The 15,886-nt window shown below is 50.9% G+C and overlaps 1 protein-coding gene across 14 annotated transcripts in view; it reads left to right on the top strand.

Moving 5' to 3' along the window:
- RAPGEF1 (Rap guanine nucleotide exchange factor 1) overlaps positions 1-15,886 on the top strand; it is a 132,143-nt gene that overhangs the window by 77,244 nt on the left and 39,013 nt on the right. For all 14 annotated transcript variants that reach the window (XM_086684338.1, XM_086684333.1, XM_086684331.1 and 11 more), the window contains 5 exons: positions 10,697-10,785; positions 11,460-11,612; positions 12,085-12,208; positions 12,649-12,832; positions 14,414-14,920. In XM_086684338.1, the coding sequence (XP_086540464.1) occupies positions 10,697-10,785; positions 11,460-11,612; positions 12,085-12,208; positions 12,649-12,832; positions 14,414-14,920 (1,057 nt within the window). The remainder of the gene's footprint in view (positions 1-10,696; positions 10,786-11,459; positions 11,613-12,084; positions 12,209-12,648; positions 12,833-14,413; positions 14,921-15,886) is intronic.

The following is a 15,886-nucleotide window of genomic DNA, read 5'->3' as shown; positions in this document are numbered from 1 at the left end:
TGTCACTTTCCAGATTTTGGAGTGTAGCCATACGCATTTTCCCCGTCGCTTTCCCCTGGAGCTCTTGGAGGTCGGCAGTGCAGAATGAGACGTGACCTGGGTCGCACGTCACCAGCAGAGCGTGTGGAATTCTGGCTCACACACCCCTTGCTCTTCCTGCCCAGGCTTCTGGAAATGCTGTTGTTTTGCAGGTGACATTGTTCAGGTTTCCTTCTACTGAATTATCATGAGATGTGTGAAACAAGTTAGAGTGCCCAAAATAAACGAGATGGAGTTTCTGTGTGTGAAGCTTTGTCACGTTCCCAAGTAACTTCTTGTTACGGGATCATTAAAGCACCCCAGTACCCGCTGAAAGGCATGTCGAAAAGAAAAATTTCTCTGATTTTTCAAACTGACCAATGAGAGAGGGAGAGAGAAACCTCCAGATTATGAACCTGTCAGTGCCTGGACACAAAGAACATTTCCACGATTTTTTTTAAGTTGTTTATTTCAAGAGAGAGAGTGCAAGTTGGGGAAAAGCAGAGAGAGAGGGAGACGGAGAATCCGAAGCAGGCCCTGCACTGTCAGCGCAGAGCCCCATGTGGGGCTCAGACTCATGAGCCGCGAGATCATGACCTGAGCCGAAAACCAAGAGTCAGATGCTCAACCGACTGAGCCACTCGGGTGCCCTTCCACAATTGTTTTTAAAATACTTGACCCAGGGGCGCCTGGGTGGCTCAGTCGTTAGAGCTTCCAGCTCTTGATTTTGACTCGGGTTATGATCCAAGAGCTGTGGGGTCGAGCTCTGCACTGAGCATGGTGCCTGCTTGAGATTCCCTCCCTCCCTCCCTCCCTCTCTCTCTCTCTCTCTCTCTCTTTCTTTCTCTCCTCACCCTCCCCCTTCACCTCCCCCTCCCATATTTTCCCCCTCCCTCCCCCTCCCAAAATAAGAAAAATAAAAAATACTTGACCCAGAACGAAGACTGTAGGTGATGACCTCTCTGAGTCCAGTTTTGTTTCATTTATTCAGGATTCCCTTCTCGAGAGCCTCCTCGAGTGCCAGCCGGTGCCATACGATTGGGAATGTAGTGATACCCCTGCCACAGTCCCTGACCATTAGCTTAGGATCTGCAGAGGGAGAAGGACAGCAAAGCTTGTCATTCTGTAATCATGATGAGGTCTAGTGTTAGAAAGTGGCACGCGGCCTCACTTGGTCGGGTGTTTGGGTCACCTTCCCCTTTCAGGGTGGTCAGAGACTCTGCCCTGAGGGCGAGACGGGCCAAAGGCAGAAAGGGGTGTGCAGAAAGTCGGCCTGCCGCTGGAAGTGTGTTGCAGCTGGAATCGGTCGAGGGAGCAGGGACAGTCCGAACACTGTGGTGTTGGCATTTGTTGTTGAGATGTCATAGTAGCAACAGCTGACATTTAGTCCCTCCCGATGCTCATAACGACTCTTGCCGTGGGTGTGATCGCCCCTTCGCAGGTGTGGGAACAGGCCGAGGCAGCCCAGTGGTCAGCGGCGAGGTCGTGACTCCCACCCGGGGCTGCCGGACCCCAGACCCTGCGCGCCTCCTGTCACCCTCGGCCTCCCTCCACGTGAGGGAGACCCAGCTTAGCCCAGGGACTGCCTGTGCGTCCCCCCTCACCGCCAGCCGGCCTCCAGCCCCTCTCCTGTCCCCATCGGGCTGAGGACACTGTATAAGCCTGGGTCGTGGTGGGGTGAGTGAGCCTCAGTTCGCCGGGAGGGACGGGGCCACGCAGAGATGTGAGGATGTCGTCATCCCGCTCGTAGGAGAGATGTTGGCGTGTGCCTTTAAAGTGACTCACCATCTTCCAAGTAACTCATTCAGTTGTTAAATGGAATTCTTTTTTTGAACGGTCGAAGAAGTATTTTCAAACAGGGTTGCTCTGCTTCTGTCCCTGAGTGGGGGTAGCACCATTTATTATTTAAAGCCCTGAGTAAATGTCACTTGCTAGCTCTATAACCTTGGGCAAGTGACTTGTGTGAGTTTCGAGTAGATTTTTAAATGTTTACCCTGAAGAACTGGAGAAAGGTCAAGAAAGAGAACGTCTATGAAGTACCTGGCCAGCAAGTGCTAGGTGCCCAGTAAATGGCGGGTGGGTGCCATGAACCACGGAAATGTTAGCGTCCAGGATGGCTTGCACCTGCCTGTCTTTGACGGTGCTTGCGGTTCGCTTCCGTGCATCTCCGGTCGAAAGACAGACCTGTCGTCATCACCTGATCTGGCCCGGGCAGGTGCTCTGCTGGTGGGGCCTGAGGCCCAGAGAGGATGGTGACCATCTAAGGAAGGAATCGAAAGGCCCTCACTTTCCCTAGCACCTGGCTCTCTGCGGCCCAGCTCCTCTGGCTCCAGCAGGTGACCCGGCTTGTCCTTCGGAAGCCAGTGTGCCAGCTCTTCGTGCCCTTCCGTCTAAACATCAGTCTTTCTTCTTGTCTCAGATGCACCGTCTCTTACCCAGCTCCCTGGGCTCTGCTTGCCCTCTTGGCACGCCCTCCCGGATGTCAGTTCTCAGACCCAGAGCCTCTTTCCCTGGCCTCCGGCTCCCCCCACCCCTTCACACACACACACTTTTATTTTTCAACCTTATGCCGACAGCCTTGGAGGAGAGTACCTGCAGGTCTGTCGTCACCACCCGCACTTGCGCTCGTGTTCTGTCCTGGACCCCGTTCGTACCCATTAACCGACAGAATAGAACAGCCCATTACTCTACCAGCAAAATGGGTTTATTCGGGAATACCAGACAATTGCAATTCGGGACCTGTGAGCCGGGGCAAAACCACGGGCAAGTCCAACAAAGAGAGAGGATTATTTTAGGAGGAAGACGCTGGGAGGGGCTGTCCTGACCCGGAGATTGACAGGAAAGAGTTCAGGGTGAGGGCCGTTTCTCACTGGCTGAGTCGCTGGGGTGGAGGGTTTCTCGTCGGAGACGCCGGGTCCGTCCTTCCCGCTGGGCCCGCAATCACGGTACTCTCCTGGTGAAGGTGCCTCTGCTGGGCTCTGTAAGCGACGATTCCTCCTGTAACTGATGTCATTGGTGTGGCTCCCTTCGTAACCTCCCAGGTCCAATTTTAGTGAGCTTTGCCTGTATCAGTTTTCACTTACAACGGGAATATTTTGTAGGAAGTGTTTTTCTGACTACATCAGTCAGGATTATGTTCGACTGCAAGAAAATCCACAATAATACTGGCTTTTAAACTTAACTCTCCTTCATGGCCAGGAAGCCCACAGACGGGCAGTCTGAGGCTAATGACATTTTCACGAAATGGTCAGGCATGTGGTCGTCTCCCATCTTGCTTTCCTGCCATCCTTAGTTAGCACATGGATTCCACCTCATGGTCCCGAACGACTGTTCCTGCTCCATCTATCATGACTGCATTCCAGCGAGCGAGGAGGAAGAGAGAGTAGGAAGGTGTGCCCTCTCCATTTGAGGATGCTTCCTCAAAGGCCTCACAGAACTCACTCCCACTTCATTGATCACAGCTTGGTCACATGCCCAGCTGAAATTCTGCTAAAGAGGAAGAACAAGTCGTGGGGCAACTTGCTGTCCCTGCCACACTGACATCTCAAATAAGCCATCTCTTTTATTCCTCGTTCAGCCTATTTTTTAATTTTTTGATGAAAACGTTCAAATATCTGCCAAGAGAAAAAAGAAAACGTTCAAATATCTGCCAAGAGAAAAATGGGGTAATGAAGCCCCATTACATAGCTCTGCGGTTGTTCACTCCTGGCCAGTCTTGTTCCTCTGCCTGCTCCCCGGGATCGCTGGAAGCAAATCACAGATCCCATGTCCTTCCGCCTGGAAATGCCCGTGCAGAGCTTGAGGCCACGGCGAGCTTTTTCTGCAAAGGGCCAGGGAATAAATACTTGAAGCCTCTCAGGCTACATACCTTCTCTGCTGCCTGTGGGTCTCTGTTGCATGTTGTCATTGGTTTATGTAATTTTTTTTTTTCTTTTTAAAGAATTCTCACCTTGAGGGCCTTACAGAAAGCAAGGGCATTGGATCCTGGGCTGGATCCTGCCCGTATGCAGGGCATAGTTTTCTGGTTTTAAACAGTTTGCTTTTCAGTTCAGGGTCCAGATAAAGCCCGTATGCTTCTTAGTCCGTTAACATACGTCTAAAGATCGCTTTTCTCTGTCTGTCTGTCCTTGCAGCTTACTTGTGTTGTTAGGAAGGGTTACTGCTGTCACAGGTCTCCCACGTTCTGGATTTTGTGCTGATGACATCCAAACAGTGTTGTCTGGCATGTTCCTCTCTCCCCTGAATTCCCTGTGAAACTAGAGGCTAAATCAGTTTCAGGTTTTTGTAATTCGAATGCTCCCTCAGTGCTGCCCTCACCTCCATCAAGAGGCATGTTTCCTTTTCTTAAAAAAAAAACAAAAAAACTGTTTTAAGTTTATTTATTTACTTATGAGAGAGAGAATGAGCGTGAGCAGGGGAGGAGCAGAGAGAGAGAGGGAGAGAGATGATCTGAAGCAGGCCCAGCAGAGAGCCCGACGCAGGGCTTGAACTCACGAACCGTGAGATCGTGACCTGAGCCGAAGTTAGACGCTTAACCTACTGAGCCACCCAGGCGCCCCTCCCTTTCTGATATTAGTAGCCATCCATGATTTTTGCCTAGATCTGTTCACTGATTTGGAGCTGCAGAATGATGAGTTTCTAATTCTTCGTGCCGTTCTCTCATTAGCTGGGAAACACTTAAATGACAGACCTCCCTTGTAAACTTATGGTTTTCCTGAGTGATCATTCTCAGAGAAGAGGCAGGATCCATGCTTAATTCCTTCCTTTCCTTACCAGTTTTCAAAACAGTGCCTGTCTCCTAGCACCCTTTAACATGACCAGTGAGTTGAGCTGTTTAAAATATCATTCTGAACTCATGAATTTACACGTGCTGGCCGTGCTCCCACCCACTGTGCTTGTCCCTCCTCCTGGTCCCCAGGCCCCATCTTGGGCCACTGAAAACTTTTTTAGGCTGTTTCCTGAGTTCCCTGTGATATGACCCTAGAAGTCTTTGATGGTTTTCTTCGTAGTTGTCTTGGTATGAAAATCTGTTCCAGGCTCTTATCATCTGATAGTTGTTTTGTTTGGGGGTGGTGATACACAGCTTCATTGAGCTGTAATTCCCACACCATATAATTCACCCACTTAAAATGTATATGGTGATTTTTCTTTTGACTATATTCACACACTTGTACAGCCATCACCACGATCCATTTTAGAACATTTTCGTCACCCTCAGAAAGTAACCGCCTACCCTTTATGCTCTCCCCTCCCCCCTCATTTCTTGCCATCCCCCACTGCCCAGCCTTAGGCAGCCTGACCTCTATAGATTTGCCTATTCTAGACATTTCACATAAAAGGAATCGTGTGCTCTGTGGCCCTTGAGACCAGCTCCTGTCACTTAGTACAATGGTTTCAGAGTTCACGCGTGCCACAGCGTGTATCGGTACCTCCTTTCTTTTTCTTGCCAAATGATATTCCACTCTGTGGGTGCACCACGTGGCATTGTTTTCTCGTGGCCATTTGGACGTCTGAGTTTCCACCTTTCGGCACCTCTGAGTGAGGCTGCCGTGAACACTCCTGTGCACGTTGTTATGCGGGCGTGTATTTTCATTTCTCTTGGTGGTACACCCAGGAGCACAGCGGCTGGGCCACACGGTAACTCTGGGCTGGAAGCGGCTGTGTCATTTTCCACCCCATCTGCCGTGGATGCGGGCCTCAGCCTCTCCGGCTTCTCCACGGCCTCCATTCCCACCTGTGCTTTTTGGCACATGTTCATTTCCCTGAGGGCTAATGATATGGAGTCCCTTTTCGTGCGCTTATTGGCCGTCTGTGTATCTCTTTGGAGAAATGTCTGTTCAAGTCCTTTGCCCATTTAAAAAAAGTCTTTCTTTAATCTTTATTTATTTTTGAGAGAGAGAGAGAGAGAGCGAGCACATGAGTGGGGGAGGGACAGAGAGAGAGAGAGAGAGAGACAGGCTCCGAAGCAGGCCCCAGGCTCTGAGACATCAGCACAGAGCCCGATGCGGGGCTCGAACTCACAAGAGCAAGTTCATGACCTGAGCCAAAGTCAGATGCTTAACCGACTGAGCCACCCAGGCACCGGCCTTACCCATTTTTAAATTGGGCTTTCGTTTTATTATTGAGTTATAAGGTACCTTGTACATTGCTTACCACAGAACTGGAATCAGCCGTTCCTTTAGGGAGCCCTGCTTCCCTTTGCTGGGAAGTCCCGTTTAGAGACCACACTGAGGGCTGATGTTCTCATCGCTGCTGGTGGGTCACGTGGTTAGTTTCTGTAAGACAAAACACATCTGGAGTTTCTGCTGGTACTTGCAATTCGCATTCAGCACCACCGGGGTTTTCACTTAACCTCATCAGACTCGTGTCTTAATTTTTTTCCTCCCACACTGAATCTGAGATCTCCTCTGGCTGCCTTGTCTTTAGTCCATTTGAGGAATGACAGCCAGTGTCTTGCGGCTGGAGTGGCCCTCGGAGAGCTGACTTCGGGAGTCCCTCACTGCCCAGCCCACTTGTTCCCCAGTGCTTGCTGCACAGGAGAAGGAGGCCGCCTCCTCTGCTCTGTGGCTGCCTCACCCCTCAGACTTCAGGTGGGAAGGTCCCTTCTTTTCACCATGAAAAAGCTAGACACCCCTGTGATTTCATTCTGCTGCTTCGGTCTGGGAAACTCCCAACTGGTGGCCTCCATGCGGTGTCCTTGGCGAAGGACTTGTCTTAGGACTGCTGAGCAGTAGAGGGGCTCTGTCATGGCCTGAACCCAGAAGACTCACAGGGGCCAGAAGGTGACTGAGGATGGACAGCGAGGGGCCGGGGTGAGGGGGGAGCAGGGTTGGTGGCCACTGCCCGTAGACTGGTGCGCTTCTCAGGCACGGCGTGTGAGCCTGGGAGGATTGGCCACGGTGTGGTGCCCACTGGTAGGGGCAGCGTGGCAGCCGCTCTTAGGAGCGTTGCCCGTGGCCGCACCTCGTAGGGGCCCTTGTGCGGCCCGTGTGCTCTCTGCCGGACGGGGGCTTTGTCTTAGTGCCAAGGAGGAGATGGGAGGACCACGGCTCGTACTTTGGCTTGTTGAAGGTCACTCAAGATGGGAACGTCGCTGTGATCGTTTTCAGCACGAATAAAATGAGCACAGAAATAAAGTATCATGCACTTAGAAAGATACTCTTCCCGATACCCTTTGGCTTTTGAAGACTGCTTTTCAATGGACCGGTCGCTGTCTGGTTCACAGTCACCGGCTGTGCGCACAGTCTGGTCTTTTCACACCTGTGCCTCAAGAGGGCTGAAAAGTCTGACGTCCCTCTCGGAAATTCTGCCTTTAGTAGGAGTCAGGCTCTTGCCGCACTGCCCATGGCCAGCTTTGACCGAGATTAGGTTTTTGGTGCAGTAGCCAGACGCGCGCACCTTCTGGAGGTTCCCTTCTGCCTCCTTCTGGGGCCAGAAGGGTGGTAGGGGTGGAAAAGCTGCCTGCCCCTTTTGCACCCCTCTGTGAGCCAAGGCTGGCAAACCGGCGGAAGGGAGACTTTCCGCCACCACGTTGTTGTGTGGGAGTTCGGGTGCGCGCTTGTGCTGATGTGCCCATCGTTCCGTGACTCCTGCACCGTTGCTCAGCTGCCCCTCCAGAAAGATGGCATGCTGATCATAATTGCTCGTGAATCAGTGAAGAGTTAGTGGAATTTTCTCCTACGTCAGCCGATGCGAGGACACATACTTCTCTCTGTTCTTCACCCTGCTTGTGGAAAAGAGTAATGTGAACATGGGCCTTCCGGGATGCTTTGGTCTGGCCCTCTGACGCCCTCTGACACAGCGATGCTCTTCTGTGCAGCCCGGCGACTTGCTCCCCCTCCCACTCCCTGCTTTCTCTCCTCAACCCATCATCTGTCTCCTTACTTTCAGTCTCGTCCTGGCCGTAATCACCAGCTAGGTAACTAGTCTCCAAGTGCCCATGAGATTTTACTTAACTTGTAAATTGTGAGAACAGGAACATAGGAACATTCTCCTTTCTTTGTCTAGTACTTGACTCTTAGAGATCTTACTTCTGTGTCTCCAAGAATAGGCAGCCACTGTCCTGTCCTACAGAGTGGGGTGATGCTGATTCCAGCTGTACTGAGCATGCCTTTGGTTGTATTTTCTCGTTTTAATTAGTATTTCAGAAGTAACACGTGTTCATTATAGAAAATTTACAAAAACGCAAAGAAACAAAAGCAAGAAAATTAGGGGTGTTTCATAGCCATACTTTCTTTCTAGATGTGTATTGTTTCCATTAAAAATGTTTTTTTCAGTGTTTGTTTGTTTTTGAAAGAGAGCGCATGAGTTAGGGAGAGGCAGAGAGAGAGGGAGATGCAGAATCCAAGGCAGGTTCCAGGCTCTGAGCCGTCAGCACAGAGCCCAATGAGGGGCTCGAACTCACAGACCGTGAGATCATGACCTGAGCCGAAGTCGGACACTTAACCGACTGAGCCACCTGGGGGCCCCTTCTTGTTTACGATTTATTTCCAAAACATACTGTATATCTGCCATGGGACCACCTGGAGCTATTTTCCACCAAACATTGTATTACATTTTCTTTCCGTGATATCATATATTCTCACGAGTTTGACTTGTATTGGCAACGTAATGGTCTGTTGCTTGGTTCTGTCGTAATTGACACAATCTGTATCTAATATTAACTATCTGGTTACAGAGCATTGAGTCTAATTTTATCTATTACATATAATGCTGTGATGACCATCCTTTGCAGCTTATTTTTTGCATACATCCATGACGTTTTCCTTGGGCTAAATTCTTTTTTTCTTTAATTTGTTTTAATGTTTATTTATTTTTGAGACAGAGAAAGAGAGAGAGAGAGAGAACGACTGGGGGAGGGGCAGAGAGAGAGAGGGAGACACAGAATCCGAAGCAGGCTCCAGGCTCTGAACTGTCAGCACAGAGCCCGAGGCAGGGCTCAAACCCACAAACTGTGAGATCATGACATGAGCCAAAGTCGGACGCTCAACCTACTGAGCCACCTAGGCACCCCTCCTTGGGCTAAATTCTTATAAAAAGAGTACAGATATTTAATTTTGACACGTACTGACAAATCATCCTCTAAGAAGGCTGTTCTCAAAGGACTACTCCTACCTACCGTGTCTGGAAGGTTCTGTTTTGTTACCATCAAAGCTGGAGAGTCCCTGATGACTATTGAGCACTGATGTTTATGTCTGTGAGTTTCCTCTTTGGTATTAGTTTTGATGTATTTGTCTTTTTCTTCTAGTTTTCATGTTTTTGACAGAATCCTTGTGCTAGGGACGATATTAACCTTGCCTTAGCCCATGTGTTGTGATTCGTGTCTGTGGCATTTTGAGTGTGGAGAGGCCTTGCAGTCTCATTCAGGGGCACGTCGATGTTGCCCACTCACGCCCATTGCTGCCTCCTCTGTAACTTAGAAATGGATATTCGTGCTGAAATACTGAACCTTCCCCCCTGCCCCCAGACGCAAACAGGTCTTACCCAGATGTCCATCAACAGGAGAATGGATAAAGAGACGTAGGTTTGTGCATACGTTGGAATATAACTCAGCAACGAGAAGGAACAGATTCCTCGTGCGCCTGATGATGTGGACGGTCATACTGAGCAAGAGAGAAGCAGAATAGAGACAGGGCAGGGCAGGATGGTGGTTGCCCGGAGCTGCGGCTGCTGGGGGAAATGAGGAAGGGCTGGTCACGGGCACAGCTTCTTTTGTGGGGGAGCAGAAGTTGTAAAAGTCGCAGTGCTGAGGGCAGCTCCACCGCGAGCAGACAAAACCATCGCGCCGGCTTTTACGGCACGTGAGTTAGATCGCCCCACAAAGCTGTTCAGACAAGATGCGTGCAGGAGAGTGCATACTGTAATGGTTCCATTTATGTCAAGTTCTGGGCAAATGTAATCTGCGAAACAGAAGTAAAACCATGGCTAGGGTGGGGCAGAGGCTCTGGAGAGAGCGGCGGAAATGTTCGGTATTTTTTCGGTGGTATTTACACGGGTATTTGTGATCATCAGACCCCATCAAACTGGGGAAAATTGCATTCTAGTTGAGAAAAAAAACACAAACAAGCAGGCCCTGATCTTTCTCTCTTTTTCTGTGTAAAAAATATATTTTCCAAAGTCACGTCTCCACTGGGTAATAGGCCGTTAACTTTCTGTCGGTCAACAAAGATGCTGACCAGTCATCTCGGGATACCAGCTGCCGCCACACCCGGGGCCACCTCGCTTTGGGAAACCACCCTCCCCATGCTGGAGGTTTGCTCCTTAACATAGGCAGCGCCCTGCACGTTATAGGATGTAATTTAATGGCTTTCAGGAACTAAAGAGTAGTTCTCCCCCCACAAAGTGGCTGGGAATCTGTTCTGCTGGAATGTAATTTCAGTGTTAAACTTCGTCATTTTGAGACAGCAGGGTTTGTCATTTCCCTCTTCCAAGAGGAAGTACCTTTATGTATCTTGAAACGTCTCAACACGCTATGAAGGTATTTTTTGGAGGGTAGGGGACATTTTGGGAAGTTCAGATTATCTAAATCGAACAGTACTTGCATTAACGGTGTGCGGGAAATCTCCAGGCACAAAAAGAGACTGGGCGGAGGACAGACAGCTGACCTGCCTTGGGGTGAGAACCGAGCAGCAAGGAGCTGTCGTAGTGCCTCATGGCTTCTCTCTTGTGTGGGGTACAGGAGCTGGTCAGACTTACCATCGAGAAGCAGGGGCATCCGTCTCCAACCAGCCCAGTGAAACCCAGTTCCCCAGCCTGCAGACCTGACGGGTGAGTTCTGACTAAACCCTCCAGCCACTGGCCACTTGGGTCTCCCCTTGAGAGAGAGCGTGAGCCCCATCAGGTAGGCTGTTGGTGGCCTGTGTTGCTTTAAAGTGTGTCCAGCTTGCTCATGTTTCGAAGTATTGCCTGATCTCAGGGTTAGTGGTCAGCGTGACTCTTTCTCAGGCTGCTGCGTGAGACCATGACCCCCACCTGTGCTTTTCCGGAGCCACTTCCCTCCGTAACTGGAAAGAGCTTAGAGGGTTGGGTTTTGGGGATTGGGCTTGAGAGAACTGAGCTTCATCAAGAGAGTAAACTGCTGAGGGCGGTGTGGACAGTTTCAAGGCCTTGTAACCATTTCTGCTACAAGCTCCTAGTAAAAATATAAAACATAATAATTTGGAGCATGTCGAGAACCTTTAGACCATGTCTTCTGAGGTTTCCTCTTACAGACAAGGAAACAGATGCAGTTGGGGGGTCCTGGCCGAACTCCTGCTATTTTTGGTGATCAAACAGACGTGAAACCCCATCTGTGCCATAGAGCTCCAGGGACAGGGTCCAGGGCTCCTGCTGCTCAGCCCGGTGCCCTGCCTCGGTTCCATGGCCCGGTCACATCCTGCCCCGCTCGGGACCTGCGTGTGCTCTGTAACCTTCTGTAATCCCAGGTTCTTCTCATCCTCCAGCCAGTCTGAAGTCCCCCTGACAGATCGAGAGATGGAGATTCTGAACAAGACAAGTGGCCTGTCCCAGTCAGCCGAGCTGCTTCCAGACTCTACAGATGAAGAGGTCGCGCCCCCCAAACCCCCCTTACCTGGCATTCGGGTGGTTGACAATAGGTAATTTTTTGTTTTTCTGGCACCCTCTTCTGTTTATGATGTAATCTGATAAATGGGTGGGTAGATGAACCGAAACGAAGACGGTGCCATTAGGGTAAGAACTTGGAACCCAGCCCCTCGCTCTTTAGAAGCCTTGGAATCTTGATCACCCTTGGGGAGGATCATCTGTGGAGGACGCGAGCCCGGCCCCAGCGCCCGCCCTTGCCGCGCCCTCCAAGAATTCCCAGCGGCTTGCCTCTTAGCCTTCGTACGACTTACTATGGAAGGAAGAGAAAAGATGTTTCTGATTCTTGGTGTTTTGGCATTGATAGGTTTTCTTTTGGCAGCAGTGGAGTGGGACGGGAGTTAGAAGTGTTCAAAGTAGGTGTGAAGTGTCTGGTAATGAGAGAATCCCACATTCTGTACCCTGACGCCTTTTTAAAGAGCTTCTGTTTGGGTTTTCAGTTTGATAGGATTTCTCAATCTATTTCAGTCCTCCACCAGCATTGCCACCCAAGAAAAGACAGTCAGCTCCGTCCCCGACCCGAGTGGCCGTCGTGGCCCCCATGAGTCGGGCCACCAGTGGTTCCAGTTTGCCCGTTGGAATTAATAGGCAGGTAATGTCGCCCCATCTGGAAGGCAGAGGAAGGCTTTGGGTGTGGGAATTTGGCTCCCGAGGCGAAAAGAAACCCAGTGGTCTTCAGCCCCTGGCAGTGGGAGGACCGTTCCTTCTCTGTACGGGGCCACCAGACGGGGTGGAAGTTCCCGCGTGGGGGAGGAGGTCGGGGTGGGGAGGCTGGAGCCAAAGAGCGTCTCCTGCGGACATCTGAGGCTGGCCCTGGGGCCCTCGCTGGCGACGCACTCCCGGCACTCGTAAAGGCTCCTTTCTCAGGAGTCACAGACGCAGCTTGTTAGTGCTTACATCAAAGACGGGCCTTTGCAGCCAGTTTCTGAGCTTGGCAGTCTCCTCTAAGTCAGTGTACCGATTCCTGTCCCCTGGGCTCTGCCACCATTTCTCAGAAGTGACTTGGGCCTGGTTTTCATTTCTCCACACCAGGATTTTGACGTGGACTGTTACACACAGAGGCGGCTGTCAGGAGGCAGCCACTCATACGGCGGAGAATCGCCCCGCCTGTCCCCCTGCAGCAGCATGGGCAAGCTCAGCAAGTCAGACGAGCAGCTGTCCTCTCTGGACAGGGACAGCGGGCAGTGCTCCCGGAACACAAGCTGTGAAACACTAGGTGGGCTCAGCCATCTCTCACCTCTCCTGTCTCTCCGCTTCTTGGTGGCCGCTTTGGGGTCATACGGCGATGCCAGCCTTGGTCCTACGACCCTGATCTGTCTCTTCGACTGCAAGATGGGGCTGCCGGTATCTGTCTGTCCCCAGGAGGTTGAACGTTTAGATGGAACAACCATGTGAAACTGCCTGGGAGATGCTCAGATGGTGGCTATTACTGTGGTTAATCCGGCAGTGTGTGATCTGACTCCCGTGGCCAAAATTAAGAGCCATCTGTGCTCAGAGCTACAGATGACGGGGAGAGCCCCTGACGGCTTTTGACGGAGGGTGAGGGCAGGTGGGCAGCACATGCTGACCTCCCGGTCGGTGCTGAGCGCGTGCCGCGGGGGCCGGAGGAGAGTCCGAAAGGCAGCTTGGTGCCAGGGTCCGAGAGCATGAAGCTGTTCGTGTCCTGTGAGCTGGACATTTCACTTTGAGGGTTTAATCAGAAGCTTGTAGCAAGATTTCTTTTTTTTAATGTTTATTTATTTCTTTTGAGAGAGAGAGAGAGAGAGAGAGCGCGCTTGAGTGGGGAAGGGGCAGAGAGAAGGAGACACAGACAGACGCAGGCTCCGAGCCGTCAGTGCCGGGACCACGAGATAATGACCTGAGCTGAAATCAACAGTCAGACGCTTAACTGACTAAGCCCCCCGGGCGTCCCTGTGGCAAGATCTATCCCAGGACGTTACTCCCGGCACGACTGGGAGTACTGGTGGCCCAGAAGCAAAGCCAACTACTCAAGTGTCAGGGAATCCGACGAACCGTCATGCCTCCGCTTGGTGGAGTGATACATGGCTCTGAAAAGTCAATCGTGATGCATTGAGTGATGGCCAGAATCCAAGACCACTGACCTAGTATTTTCCCAGTTGGGTGTTTAAAAAATGAATCCTAGGGGGGAAAAAAAGACATGTAAGGAAATACGTCAAATGGTAAACAGGTGATAGTTAAGTAATGCGGTTGTGGATGAGTTTTATTTTCTTGATTTTGGTTTCTTTTTTTTGCCACATTTCCTACAGTGGTCATGCCTCTTTGTTTCTCTCTTTCTTTCTGTCTTCCTTTCTTTTTCTTTCTTTCTTTCTTCTTCTCTTTCTTTTCTTTCTTTCTTTTTCTCTTTTTCTCTTTTCTTCCTTCCTTTCTTCTTTCTTTTCTCTCTTTCTTTTTTTCTATCTCCCTTTTTCTTCCTTTCTTTTTCTTTTTTCTCTTCCTTTCTTTCTTTTTATTTCTTTTTCTTTCTTTCTTTCTTTCTTTCTTTCTTTCTTTCTTTCTTTCCTTCCTTCCTTCCTTCCTTCCTTCCTTCCTTCCTTCCTTTCTTTCTTTTTCTAATTCAAACGATGGAGGCAAATAAGCAAACAGCCATCTTCCCACTCGGCTTTACTTCTGTAAGCAGGGAGAAGAATGAGGAGTATGAAATGAAGCACAGAGATGAGACGGGGATGCTGTGTCCTCACGCTGTGATGAATGGCACCGGGTTAAGGGGAGGGTTGGATTGTTTCTTTCTGCGGGGCCTCGTGACTGACGGGTCATGTTCTTCCCGTTGTGAATGCAGATCACTATGATCCCGACTACGAATTCCTTCAGCAAGACCTCTCTAATGCAGACCAGATACCTCAGCAAGTGGCCTGTAATCTTAGCCCGTTGCCGGAGTCCTTGGGAGAGTCTGGGTCTCCGTTCCTCGGCCATCCCTTCCAGTTGTCCCCGGCACCTGGCAGCTGTCCCCAGCAAGAGGGGTCCTCAGCTCCAGGACAGCAGATGGACATGCCGCCTGCCCTCCCCGAGAAGAAGCGCAGGAGCGCGGCCTCGCAGACCACGGACAGCTCTGGCTGCAGGGTGTCCTATGAGCGACACCCCTCGCAATACGACAACATCTCTGAGGTTGACCTGCAGAACCCAGCCTCGGCCCCGTCTGTCCCCTTCACGCCCTTTGCTGCTGTTCTCCCCTTTCAGCAAGGAGGGTCCCCAGCCTCTGTCGAGTTTGTGGGTGACTTCACCGTTCCTGAATCATCGGGTGACCCGGAAAAACCGCCTCCTCTACCAGAGAAGAAAAACAAACACAGTAAGCTTTTGTCCAGCCATTGTCAGCAAGCACATTTTGTCACCTAAAACAGTGGTGTGTTTTATTTAAGCATTAGGCCGAAATCAAACCGGTGGTCTCGTGATCTCATAAAAGATAGGGCCCGCGGCACGTGGACACTTCCAGGAGCCTTGTCTTGTCCATATTGGTGATGGTTTTCAGAGCCCGATAAGCCAACCTGTCCTTATGGCTGCTCTAAAACCTCGGGCCAAGCCTCCGCAGAGCCCGAGTGTTTGGCCAGAACACGCAGCAGCAAAGAGAGACGAGGGTCCCAGCTTCAGGACAGCATTACAGCAACATCAGGGCAAAGCAGGGTGGACATTTGAATTTAGTTAGAGCTCACCACGCCCACAGAGGGGTTTTCTGAGGATCCCCGAGAGTGTGCACAGTTGCTGTTTAGAGAGGTCCCTGGTACCCCCGCTGTCTTCTGTTTGCAGACACGAAATGTCATGTACTGACTTGGAATCTGAGGGCACCTGGTTGCAGTTGCTGAGGACGTTTCTTAGACCACATATTTTTAATAGATGATGTTCTTGGGGCCCAGGGATGGAGCTGAAATTTTAGATTTTTGTATTTTCCAACTGTAAATTTGCCATCAGGTTCCTAAGTAGAGTTCTACCGGAGACTGTTTTTCTGATAGTTCCCATAACAGCTGCCCTGCCCTCCCCCTCTCCCCACCAGCCAGGCTCTGCTTGGCCCTTCTGCGGCACTGGCTGCCACCACGCAGATGTGTGTGTGCTCGCGTGGGCCACACAGCCCCAGGATTCCCTGGCCTCAGTCGAAGCATCCAGCAGAGGACTTCCACCAACTAGGACTTGAATCTCCCTTCCAGGTTCCCAAATGAGAGCATCTGATTGGCCCCTGCTAGAATGGGACCCACTCTCAAAGAAGGGGAGACCCGGCCTGGTTAAATGCGGCAAAGACGGCCCCGAGGGCAGCCGGATGGGC

The sequence above is a fragment of the Puma concolor genome, chromosome D4 (genome assembly GCF_028749965.1).
Source record: "Puma concolor isolate L17-30 chromosome D4, mPumCon1.1.hap2, whole genome shotgun sequence".
NCBI lineage: Eukaryota > Metazoa > Chordata > Mammalia > Carnivora > Felidae > Puma > Puma concolor.
The sequence above is the reverse complement of the archived record's forward strand: the minus strand, read 5'-3'. Positions and strand labels throughout refer to the sequence as shown.